At 49.6% G+C, this 13,287-nt stretch overlaps 1 protein-coding gene across 1 annotated transcript in view; it reads left to right on the top strand.

Moving 5' to 3' along the window:
* Positions 1 to 13,287, top strand: part of MYO1D (myosin ID) — a 173,440-nt gene that overhangs the window by 71,938 nt on the left and 88,215 nt on the right. The window contains exon 16 of the mRNA XM_009567284.2: positions 212 to 419. Coding sequence (XP_009565579.1) covers positions 212 to 419 — 208 coding nt within the window. The remainder of the gene's footprint in view (positions 1 to 211; positions 420 to 13,287) is intronic.

The raw sequence follows: 13,287 nt of genomic DNA on the forward strand, positions 1-13,287 counted from the left end.
TGCCCATGGCAGGGGGTTGGAACCGGATGATCTTTAAGGTCCCTTCCAACCCAAACTATTCTATGATTCTATGGTACTGTGAGGCATTTCTGTCTATGATCTGTTTTATTAGAATTCAGATCATAATTATTTCTAAACCATGTTGAAGGTTGGCGTTTTTGAGAGTCTGGATGATGAGCTTACATTTGTAACTTGTACCTTGTAATTCCAGGTACAAGATGATCTCGGAATTCACTTGGCCCAACCACGACCTCCCTTCAGACAAGGATGCTGTGAAGAAGCTCATTGAGTGCCATGGATTCCAGCATGATGTTGCTTATGGCAAGACCAAGATTTTCATCCGTACGCCTCGCACTCTGTTCACCCTGGAGGAGCTGCATGCCAAGATGCTTGTACGGATCGTCCTCTTCCTGCAGAAGGTAATGCTTTGTTTGCTGCATCAAAAACTCAGCTCGAATTCCATAAAATACCTTTGCTTCCTTGCAACAGTGCCGAGCCTGCACATGTTCTAGAGTTTGGTTACTGCTTATTTCTTTACAGCTCTTCCAGTGCTCTCTGTAGCTGCACTGGAGCCTCGACGTGATGGGATGCGCTGTGAGCTGTGGGACCTGCAAATTGCTGGTGACTCTGTAAAAGATGTGCTCCGTACTCGGGGAAAGCAGGCTGCCTGGAAACTTGGAAAAGCTTTTATGGATGAGGGTGTGACTGATGCACAATGGATGTTGAGACAGGCTCTTGTGCATAAAAGTTGATCAGTGGATCCGTAGCTGATGGCACACATTAACTCTAATGGTAAAACTCTTGGGGGTGCAGGGAAAGGAGTGAGAGGGTTAGAACAGAGACAGGGAAAACCTTCCCCAGCGGTCAGCTAGGAAGAGAAGGACAGGATTCCCAAATGAGCATCCTCCCAGAGCGTCCTTTCTGGTGCAGCCTCTGGTCCCTCATCATACTATTCCATTAATGATTATGGAGGTTTTATGAGGACCTGTGTGAAATTCCAATTGTTATTTCTTTTGATACCATTGATGCTGACTGGAGCGTTCAGGGACTGGGGCAGATGCTCGTGTGTATTGGTTTATTAAGATTTGAGCATCTGTATTCCTGAGTTTCCTAATGTAATCCAAACCAAACAGTTGAGGGATGTAAAGGAAGGGTGATTTGCATACCGGCAGCAATCGCTTCCTGTGGGAACCCACTGTACTGTGTGATATTGGGGTGCAGGTGCAAGCCCAGGGGAGTTACAGGTCCGGAACAAGGCAAAACGCTGCTGTAGCAGCTCTGGAAAACTCTGCCCCAGCAGCACCGGGGTAGGATTTACAGGAGGAAGCAAATAGGCTCTTACGGAACAGCGAATAGGCCCTTAGCCTTGCAAAGGGTAAGACACCCAAGGCGCTGTGTAACAGGACCTATGCACTTGTCTCTCCTCTCTGAAGGTGGCATTTGAGCTCAAGAGCTGTCTGGTTTTACCCTTAGGATAACTGATTTTACATTCCGTGACTGCAGGGCAAACACCTTCCCAGACTTTGCTCACAAAGGTCCCCTTCTAAGTCGTCAGACTCTGCTGTGACTTGGCTGGCTCCTAGATCATTCAGGTGCTTTCTGGGGCCACAAAGGCAGAGTAGAAGCTGGTTTTGTGGCCTCAAAAGCAACGCACAGTAGAGGGAGAAAAAAATGCAAGAGCTGTTTTTAATGCCTGCTAGAAGCTGTGTTCTATGTGAGCGTGAGCAAAGAGCAATGACTTCTGAATTTCACAGCCACAGGAATGGTGGAACTGACTTCTGACAGGGATTGCTGATGAGTTCAACATTTTGAAAGACCTATTTCTTACCAGGCGTTTTTGTTTTGTCATTCTTGGAACTCGACAGACCTTCTGAAACCCCTTTGCCCATCAGAAATAGAAACTGCTGACAGATGAGGATAAAAAAATCCTGGAGAAAAAGCCTGTTCCAAAGCTGTGCCATTACACAGACTTTCTAAACCCGATGGGCTGAATCACTTCTTGTGCAGAGTCAGACCCTGGAAGGGAAGGTATCCACTGCGTGCTTCCATAGTGACACACAACACTCCCGTTGCTTGTGTTTGCAGTGTCTGTTCTGATTCCCTTCTAGAAAGCAAACCAATTTGACCAGTATGGAAGTGCAAAGTCCAGCACTGCATCTCTGTTGCAGGGCAGAGATCGTCCCTCTGTGCTCAGTGCTGGTGAGGCTGTGCCTCAAATCCTGGGTTCAGTTTTGGGCCCCTCACTCCAAGAGGGACATTGAGGGGCTGGAGCGTGTCTGGAGAAGGGAACAGAGCTGGGGAAGTAGCCCAGGGGTTCTGGGAGCGGCTGAGGTACCTGGAGCTGTTTAGTCTGGAGGAAAGGAGACTGAGGGGAGACCTCATTGCTCTCTGCAGCTCCTGGAAAGGAGATTGGATGGGATTTGGAGCTGCTGATCCAGTGGGCGGTGTCCCTGCCCATGGCAGAGGGTGGAACTGGATGACCTGTAGAGCTCCTTTCCAACCCCAAGCATTCTACGATTTTGTGAATGTAAATGCTCACTAACCAGCTCGTCCACAGCGGCACAGGTGCTGGTTGGTGGCTGTAGGTGTGTAGGTACCTTGTACACTGCAGAATCTGTCTAGAAAATCCTTAACTCTTCCCTTTTTGATACCTCTCTTGTCTGCTGTTTGATCTCCTCCTCTCTGTACCTCCTCCCTCCCGTGTCCGCGCCCGAGCCGGGCTCTGCTGCCAGCAGATGGGGCAGCTCAGGACAGGCAGTGCCTGAAAAGGAACGAGCGACACAATAAAATAAAATCACAGTGAGGGTGCAGAAACCTTTTCTATGCTCTGAAAACATCAAGGCAGTTTTGCCTGCATCTCAATTTCTGTTCTCAACTTCAATTGATCATTTAAAAACTCACATGAAAATTTAATTCTTGCTCTTTTTCCCTTACTTTGTTTTTTCCTGTGAGCGTAAAAGGCTGAGGAAAGCAAATTGATACTGCTGGGAGTCACCAGATTCCATCTACAAGGAAGGAGAGAGATTAACTTGATTTAAAACAAATAATGGACCTTTCTGTTGTGTTGGAGTTCCTCAAATTTGAATTTAGGAAAAGAGAACTGGGGATATATTGTGGTGGTGTGACAATGGGCACTTGTGCGATAGAAGCCGAGGGGAAATGAGAGGTGTAGCCTTAAAAGCAGCCGGTCCCAGGTTCGGATCCAGGAATGGGTTTCTTTGCCCTGGAATATTGTAAAGGAAAGAAGGAGCCACACAGAGTGCGTACGGTGGCTCTGGTTCGGAAGTGTTAAAGTTGCATCTTCATTTCAGACAGTCTATATCCTGTTGGGTATCGCTCTGCTACAAATCACAAGACTTTCACACAGACATTCAGTAATTTTCTTAAGAGCTTCAGCGTGAGTAACCCTCGACCCTCAGATGATGCTGAGCCCTTTGTTCAGCACTGAGAAGAGTGTGCTTCATATGAGTTTGGTTAAATTGAATTAAAACTGACTTCCAGTTTCAATAGATAACTTCACTTTCTTTTGTTTGCACATCTCCTGGATGTCTTCTCCTTTAGCTTTATCTTCAACGTTCCTTTTCCTTCTGTGATAAAAAGTTACAGGATTCCAGGCTGGGATTTTACTCCAGACCAAACCAAGTCCATCAGTGGATGGGATGGGATGGGATGGAACCATGTCAGCTTATACATCCATGGAGGCATTAAGATTGGAAAAGACTTAAGATCATCCAGTCCAACTTGCTGGCTGCAGGAGAATTTAGCGGGTGAGAGCTGTCTGGTACTGGAGAACTCATAAGGCATCGTGAGCGTCGCTGTCAGAGTCCACTCAAACAGTTGTTTTAGAAGCACCAGCTGAGCACGTCTCTGCTTTTCATGCAGTGAACAGTTTTCAGCTGAAAGAAGGGAGAGTGAGTTGAGATCTTAGGAAGAAATGTTTTCCTGTGCAGGTGGGGAGGCCCTGGCCCAGGGTGCCCAGAGCAGTGGTGGCTGCCCCATCCCTGGAGGGGTTCCAGGCCAGGTTGGATGGGGCTTGGAGCAACCGGATCCAGTGGGAGGTGTCCCTGCCCTTAGCAGGGGGTGGAACTGGCTGGGCTTTGAGGTCCCTTCCAACCCAAACCATTCATGATTCTCTGTGATTGCCTTCATAAATGCAAATGGGGCAGCTCTGACATCAGTGATGGAAATAAAAAATAACATTCAAAAAGCTGCCATAAAACCCGGTTGCTTTTTCTGCCCTTGGAAACATTCCCACGTATTCATTAGCTTTGCAGAATGGTGCTTTGTTCCAGGAAAAAAAAAAGCCCAGCCAGCACGTGCGGAATGCAAAGATGAGGAATCTTGTCAGGGTAATTTAGTGCACTGTTTCAGTGTAATTTTATCAAGCTGGTGCAGCTGCGCATGGTAATCGCTTCACTAAATCTTTACTGCCTGGTGCAGGGGAAGCCAGAATTGCTCTTGCACCGCAGCGCAGCACCTCCCTGGGCAGGATTCCTTGTGCGTGGGAGCCCTGTAAGCGCGGGAGGTCAGTGCAGCTGCCCAGGGTATCCCAGCGCCCCCTCCGGCATTGTGCCCTTCGCTGCGGGCACCAGCAGAAGCTGCTCTGGAAGAGCTGTCGCCCGCAGCTGCAATCACCATGGCAACATTCCCCAAACCCGTTGGGAAGAGCGGAAAGAAACAACCATGGCTGACTTGTCATAATTTAATGTTTCACCTTCCCTTTCTTCTCCAGCCCCAGGAGTCCTCGGAGAAGCATTAACCACAAAGGGAAGCTTTCGCTCTGACAAAGGAGGCGTTTTCCTGCCTGATGATGGGCGGGAGTAGCAATCTGATGAGGGCTTGGGTTCAGTGACCCAAATAAAAGGTGATGCGAGACGTTTGCCATCCGGACTTGAGGCATTTGTGCCATCTTGGGGGAATGTGTTCATGAAGTTTGGGATATTGGTGGAAATAGGTCTATAAAAACACATGATTTGTACCGTGAACTGAGCCTTTGATCTTGAGAGGCTTTGGCAGGGAGAAGCTGGGAAAGGAGGTGCTGTGGCTGCTTCCAAAGGAGCAGCACATGGGTGTTGTGAGGACCAAGTGAAGCGAAGGGTTGGATGTGTCCGCTGAGCTGACAGTGCCGCTGGCCGGTGTGGCCAAGCTGATCTCTCAGTGACTGATCTGGCTGCTGCCCCCGTGCTGTTTGCCTCCCGTGTGCTCATACCATCACTTGTCTGCCTCCAGCGGATGCACTGAGGCATCTCAAACTGAAAAAAACCAGACAGAAATCTAAATCCACTTCCAAAAGAACTCAAACTCATCCAACCAAACCTACCTGCGACCAAAAATAAAAGAAAAAAAGACGTTCTTTCCTGCCAGTTTAGCTTCACAGCCAGCTTCCTTCCTTCGGGAGAGCATCTGGGATGGTGAAAAGGAGAGTTGGGCAGAAATGGATCCTGCTCTTTTCGTAGCAGGCGCAGTGGGCACCTGGGTTCTTGCTCGTAATCGTTTTCCTCCCCAGGCTGTGCTGTGACAGCGCGCTTTAATCAAAATAAGTGCAAATAATGATTGAATCTTGAGCAAGGGGGGAGGAAAGGGCAGTGTGCGAGAGCATCACTGTTGGAAAATAGGGTCCAGCAAGGAACAGACGGCAGGGCACCTGCTTGTTCCAGAACTTGTGTCCCAGCTTTGAGACCCTGAGCTTTGTGGCTGTTGGAGTCACCTCAACACTTGGGGTTTTAACTTCCATGCATTGGGGAAAATCAGTAACAAAAAAAAACCCACCCAAACTCCTCTCTGCGCCTGTTGGAAGCATCACAGAGAATGTTGGTGCTGTGCTGAGCACGTGAATGCTATTGATCAGCCTGGTCGGAAGCAAAGCCAACAAAACTAGAATTCTGTAAAGCTTTTGACATGGTTCCCCACAACATCCTGCTCTCTAAATTGGAGTGATGTGGATTTGATGGGTGGACAGTACGGTGGATAAGGACCTGGTTGGATGGTTGTATTCAAAGTGCAGTGGTCAGTGGCTCAAAGTGCAGATGGAGATCCATGATGAGTGCTGTCCCTCAGGGGTCCGTACTGGGACCGGTGCTGTTCAATACCTTTATCAATGATATTGACAATGAGATTGAGTGCACCCTCAGCAAGTTTGCAGGGGACACCGAGCTGAGTGGTGTAGTTGCCACACGGGAAGGATGGGATGTCATCCAGAGGGACCTGGACAGGCTGGAGAAGTGGGGCTGGGAGAACCTCATGAGGTTCAACATGGCCAAGGGCAAGGTCCTGCACCTGGGTCGGGGCGATCCCTGATTTCAGTACACAATGGGGGATGATGTGATTGAGAGCAGCCCTGCAGTGAAGGACTTGGGGTGCTGGTCAATGAGAAGCTCGATGTGAGCCGCAACGTGTGCTCACAGCCCAGAAGCCAACCATGTCCTGAGCTGCATCCAAAGCAGCGTGGCCAGCAGGGCGAAGGAGGGGATTCTGCCCCTCTGCTCCTCTCTTGGGAGACCTCATCTGGAGGATTGTGTCCAGTTCTGGAATCCTCAGTGTAAGAAGGAGATGGAGCTGTTGGAACAGGTCCAGAAGAGGCTTCAAGGATGGTCCGAGGGCTGGCGCACCTTCTATACGAGGTCACTTTGGAACTGGATGATCTTTAAGGTCCCTTCCAACCCAAACTATTCTATAATTTTATAAAACCTGCCCGATTCTGTAAACACTTCCTCTTGGTCTGCTTTTTGCAGCACTGCTTGGAAATTCCCATCAATGCTGACTGCTGAACTGGCTGCGGAGCCTGTAGTTGGATGTTCCTGCTGCCCACTGCTTGCTCCATCCTGCCTGCTCAGGTTTTGCTTTACTTCGGTTCGCTCTGCAGAAGGTGTCAGAAAAGGGATCAAAATTGTCTGTCCTAAGGGATCAGAGGAGCTGAGGGATGCTGCATCCACGTGTCCCTCTGGAAATCCCAGTCTCACGTGTGGCTTTTTGTGGGCTTCTTCCTGCAAATGCTTCTGCTGTCCTTTGTTAACGCAAACTTTTTGTAGTTCTGATCTTCTGTATTGATTATTTCAGGGTCTAACTCTGCCTCTCACGGGTCTCTGGAGTTGGGGTTTTCACACTCATTCCTATGTATCACAGACAAACTGGGGAGACTGGATTCTGCACCCAGTGCTACTGATGCTTCCCTGTTGTTTTCCTGGAAGGGAACTGGTTTTTATTGTTCTAGATCTTTTCATTTTTAAAAGATCCTGATCTGCTGCACCTCAAGGTGTCTTTAAGCTTCATTAGAAGTGCAAAACTGCTGCCCACGTGGTGTTAATTAAGTGCAAGCAAGAACGAATGGCACCGAGCAACCTGAACTGGGAGAAGATCTTAATGTAATATGAAATACTGGGGTCAGGTGAGCTGTGCCTGTGATAAGCTAGAGATTCACAGACACTTTCTGTCCATATCTTCTTTCCCAAGAGGACACTGCAGGATAAACCGTGGTCCCTCTAAGGGGTTTTCCCCCTCTTTCCTGGGGATGAGTAGTGAGCTGCTCCATCACAGAATCAGAATGTTTTGGGTTGGAGGGGACCTCAAAGCCCATCCAGTCCCACCCCCTGCCATGGGCAGGGACACCTCCCACTGGATCCAGTTGCTCCGAGCCCCATCCAGCCTGGCCTGGAACACCTCCAGGGATGGGGCAGCCACCACTGCTCTGCAGGAATACTTGGTTTAGTGGTGATTGTGTCCAAGGATGACAATGGTCAATAGCATATTCTAGCATGCTCTTTTTTACCTGTATCTCTTTGTTCCAGAAAGGTTTGGTAACAGAATGGTGCTGCCACAACTTCGGGAATGTACACAGAGCTGAATCCTCAGCCACTTCACTGAACAGATGTAGGTTTTAAGCTGTAGCAGCTGCTGTGCCACGTCAGGCTGAAGGTCTGTTGGGACCACAGTCGTGTCTCCAGGAGATGCCTTGAGATGACAGCAGCACGACAAGTGTGCATCGTACCTCTCCTTAACACCTTCCCAGTCCCTTCAAACACTTGGACTTGGGGTGATGACCTGAGCTGGCCATAGGTTTTTATTCAGTAACACCTTCTGGATTTCTCTGAACTTGTCCTCAGACATGCATCACCAGCTTTCGGGTGCTGTAGCCTTCTTTGGCAAGCTCGCCTAAGCACTGCGTGGAGAGATCTTGCTTTGTTTGGGTCCTTGCGTCTACCAGCTTCACTAGATAGAAACCCATTCCTGTATGGAAGGCAGGACTTCGCTCAGAACTTCGTGGACATTTGTCACATCCTCTTTCAGTCCTCTGCCCACAGAGGAGTGTCCTAGCTTGTTTACCTTCTCCATGTTTGGAGATTGTTCTGTGCTTTGGGTTGTCCTTGCAGTCTTTACCAGCAATAAAACTTTGAAGATGATGAAATTACCTGTATTTTGGTATTTTCACCAGAAAAAAGCCCTACCTTGATGTTTCATGGGATGAGTGAAGGTTCCTGCCTTCTTCTAATGGCAGTGGTTTTGTTCTGGCGATCGTAAACTTCTCTGCTTCTTTAACATGGGAGCTCTTGCGGTTCTCTTCATCTATTCATGTAACTTCATATCCTTTCTCCCAACATCTTCCTTCCCTGGTTGCTGCAGAAGCAGGAAATTCCGCGGAGCGCCATCAGGATGGAGTGACAGGATGCCACGAGAGAGGAATGCTGCCCGTAGGGCACTGCCATGAGCACCGGGTGGGCCTGGCAGCTCCTGATATGGAGAATGGCAAAGGGCTTTCTTGGGGCTCTCAGGCTGAACTGCGGCAGCAGCAGCTGAGCCTTGACCAGAGGGAAGACGGGCGCAGCAGCGCGATATTTGCTGCAGCCGTTGCTGAGCAGCAGCAGGAGCTGCAGGAGGAACCCACGGCAGCTCCGCTGGGGCTGTACATCCAGCCCGGGGTGCGTACGTGCACGAGTCCCTCATGTGCAACTTTCTTATAACCACTGCTCCTTTGACAATGTTTATGTTTCTCATTGGACACGGTCCTGTTAGTACAATCTAATTAATCTCTTTTTCTCTCTCCTAGCTTGTGCAATATTGTCTCCATTAAGCAGAGCGACAGAAAGAACGCAGTTCAGCTGACTCATGTGAAAAGAGAAAATAGCATTTAGTAAATTAAGCAGCTCTTCCCACTCGCTGTTTATGTGCTCTGTAATGTGAGCCGTTAAAGGGAGGAAGCTTTGATGTAAAACGGTTTTGCCTCAAACCTTTGATGAGATCTGAATTTACTTGAACTGGGGAAAAAGGCAGATCACAAACCGCGGTGGGTGCTGCATGTTGAGTATCAACCGCTCCTCATAACTGGGCTCTGCGAGGAGGTGACCCCTTTCAAAGGCAAACGGGAACAGCACAGTCAGAGCTTCCTTCTGATCGGAGCATTTATTCAGGCTGCGACGCCTCGAAGGACCCCGTGGCAGAGCTGCTTCTGCGCGGCACTACTGACTTCAATATTTAATAACCTTTCCTGTCTCAGAGCCTTTAAAGCTGGGCAAGAAGGTTCAGGCCTGCGTGCATTTCTATCTGGGTTTTGTTTTATTCTTTTCCGTTTGGATGCCTGGAGGGCGCCTCCTGCCAGAGCAGCATGAAATATTGATCACACAACCGTTCAGGGTGGTGCGAAGGAGGCTGGGTGGGAGGAGGTGTGCTGGCTTCCAGCGAGCAGGAGAGAGTCCTCCAGGTTTCGTTAGTGGCTTCACTGCTCAGAAATCCAACCTTGGGGTTTAATTTAGACAAGCTGGGTTTGTTTGAGTCATTCTGGGCATTTATTTGCTGGCTTGTATGCTTAGATGGCATCCGGTGTGGGTTTTCCTCTGCATTCATGGAGATTGCAGCATCTAGGTCAAATCTAGATTATTAGATTATCCCTTTTTCTATGGAGGAATGACAGGCGAGGCGGTCTCGGCATTTGGGGCCCCCCTGTCAGCTGAATCGCAGAATTGTGGAATGGTTTGGGTCAGAAGGGATCTCAAAGCCCATCCAGTCCCACCCCTGCCATGGGCAGGGACACCTCCCACTGGATCCGGTTGCTCCAAGCCCCATCCAACCTGGCCTTGAACCCCTCCAGGGATGGGGCAGCCACCACTGCTCTGAGCAACCTGGGCCAGGGCCTCCCCACCCTCACAGCAAAACATTTCTTCCTAAGATCTCATCTCAATCTCCTCTCTTTCATCTGAAAACTGTTCCCCTCGTCCTGTCCCTGCCCTCCCTGACCAAGAGCCCCTCCCCAGCTTTCCTGTAGTCCTCTTTTCCTGAGAACCCGGCTTCCTGTGGGTCTGTCCTGCACTGCTGGCACCTACATTGACCACAGTCCGCTTTCTTCATGTGAGTGCTTCAGTGCCACTGCTCTCCAGCCGCCCTCACCGCATCCTCCACTCCTTCCCTTGTGTCCCCTACCTTCACACCTCCCTGAAATACTGTCGGATCCTTCTGTCCCCTACCTGCTTGCTATGCTCCCATGGCTGGGAGCTCCGTGTGTGCTGGTTGGGATTTGGAGATTGAAGGAGGCAGATGGCTCTTGAGCTTATTCTGAGGCATTTCCAGCAATGTCACTAATTTGAGGCATGCTCTATCCTGCTGTTGATTTTTCCTGAAGGATATGTGGACTTGCCTCTTTCCTTCTTCTGTTCTGCTCTCAGGCTTGGTTGAAGCTGGCTGGAGAGCGAGGAGATATCAAGGCAGTCTCAGGAGGTCAGATGGGGACAGGGTTATCTTCAGTCTCATTTCTATGGGAAGCTAAGTTAATCAGAAGCAAAAGCCACAGCAAGGTGGCCAAAGAAGCATCACTTTATTCTTGCCTGGAGGAGGAAAGACACGGCGTACTGTGATCCTCGGGCTTGTTTGTCCTGTCCTTGCAAGATTTGCCGAATGCAAGAAGTGAAACAACCAGTGGGCTGGTGTGGAGCTTTGGTCTGGAGCAAAGCTGAAAACTCCTCACTGGGGGCTGAGTTTCAGAAAGTCAACGTATGTGAGCTGTTGAATCCTTTCTGAAATGACTTGGGTGTAAGAGGCTGAAAGGAAGAACCCTGGATGCGCAGATCTGTTGGGTTTTTGGCATATGGCTCTCCCATATTTGGCCATGGCTCTGCTGCTGTTATAAAATCATAAAATCGTGTGGTTGGAAAAGACCTTTGAGATCATCGAGTCCAGCCATACCTGTCCACTGCTGAACCATCCCTGAGCACCTCATCTACTTGTCTGTTAAAGCCCTTGAGGGATGGGGACTCCACCACCTCCCTGGGCAGCCTCTGCCAGTGCCTGGGAACCCTTTTGGTGAAGGGATTTTTCCTGATGTCCAATCTGAACGTGCCCTGGGGCAACTTCAGGCCATTCCTGCTTGTCCTGTTGCTCGTCACTTGGGAGAAGTGACCAACACCCACCTCATCACAACCTTCTCTCAGGGACCTGCAGAGAACAACGAGGTCTCCCCTCAGCCTCCTCTTCTCCAGGCTGAACAACCCCATGTCCCTCAGCCACCTCTCATAACTGTTGTTCTCCAGACCCTTCACCAGCTTCCAGCATAGAACAGAAAAGTGCTTTTGCAGTGTAAGAATCTGTTAAATGCTGTGATAAACTGAGTTCTGGTTGATGGCGTTGGGCTGACGGTTGGACTGGATGAGCTAAGAGGTCTTTTCCAACCTTAATTGTTCTGTGATCCTATGACGGAGAGAGGTAGCACTCTCCCGGTTTCAGGTAGGAGAATGGTGCTTGTTGGCAGGAGACGCTTCAGCGTCCCTGCTTGTCTCATGTATGATTCTGACCCACGGCTCACAACTACGCCATGCGAGTTCACAAAGTGGCTGCTCAACAAGGAGAGCGTTGCTTTGAAAGCCTCCTCTTGTCTGTGTGTCTGAAGGTTCTGTGTTTCTGGAAGAGGCGGTTCAACCATGAGGCCATCAGTTTGCCTTGGCCTTTCAACGTCACTGATGGGCTGACGTGAGCAGAAACAAGCCCTGGGGGTGGAAGAAAACACCCAACCAGAAAAAAACAATTAGTTTAAATATTTCATAGAATCATAGAATGGTTTGGGTTGGAAGGGGCCTCAAAACCCATCCAGTTCCACCCTCTGCCATGGGTAGGGACACTTTCCACTGGATCCGGTTGCTCCAAGCCCTATCCAACCTGGCCTTGAACCCCAACAGGAATGGGGCAGCCACCACTCTGGGCAACCTGGGCCAGGGCCTCTCCATCCTTAGCATGAAGAATTTCTTCCTAATGTCTCATCTAAATCCTTCCAATCCCTTCTAATGTCTCATCTAAATCCCTTCCTATTTAAAGCCATTTCCTCTCATCTGATCACTCCATGTCCTTATAAAAAGTCCCTCCCCGGCTTTCCTGGAGCCCCTTTCAGGTGCTGAAAGGTGGCTATAAAGTCTTATTGGAGCCTCTCTTTTCCATTCGTTGGACAAAGCTTGTTCTTACCTTTGTCATTCTCCTTACGTGTGGGAGCAGCTGCCGTTGTGGCTGTTTGGAAGGTCCTTCCTAGGAGTGGGGTTATCCAGTTATGACAACTTGATTTGCGGACATGCTTTTCATTCCGCGTTGCTGCCTGGGTAGCCGAGGGGCACGCCTCGCCGGGGTAATAGGATTTGGAAGGCTGGTGTTTGCAGCGATTGTGACACTTCTTGCTGTGAAGCCAATTCCTGCAGCGATGCGGCTGATACGACATCGGGGCAATCTGTTCCAGCACCATTGTTCCACAAGGGGCTGACTGAGGGGGAGAAGAACCCCAGCAAGAGACTGTCCTCAAGCGCGTGCCTGCTGCGAGTGCCAGGGAACAAAATCGGGGCCCTTTTCTGTGTCTGAAAACAGTTCAAAATGGTTTTAAAGTGAAGCTCTGCAAAGTCTTTCCCAGCTTACACAAATTCACCGTGGACTTTCTTTTTTGGGAGATCCTTTACAGGGCTGTTTAGCTGTGGCCGCGCACCCTTTGTTCCTCCTTTCTCTTCATAAGAAATTAAAAACTGAGAAGTCGGTGGTAGAATTTTCATAGAATGGTTTGGGCTAGAAGGCATCTTTACAGGTCACCCAGTGCAACCCCTCTGCAGTGAGTGGGGACATCTTCAACTAAATCCGGTTGCTCCAAGCCCCATCCAACCTGGCCTTGAACCCCTCCAGGGATGCAGCCACCACTGCTCTGGGCAACCTGGGCCAGGGCCTCCCCACCCTCACAGCAAAACATTTCTTCCTAAAATCCAGCCCAAACCTCCCTTGTTTTAGCTTAAAACCATCACCCCTTGTCCTGTTGCTACAGGCCCTGCTAAAAAGTTTTCTCCC

The sequence above is a fragment of the Cuculus canorus genome, chromosome 25, assembly GCF_017976375.1.
Source record: "Cuculus canorus isolate bCucCan1 chromosome 25, bCucCan1.pri, whole genome shotgun sequence".
Lineage (NCBI taxonomy): Eukaryota > Metazoa > Chordata > Aves > Cuculiformes > Cuculidae > Cuculus > Cuculus canorus.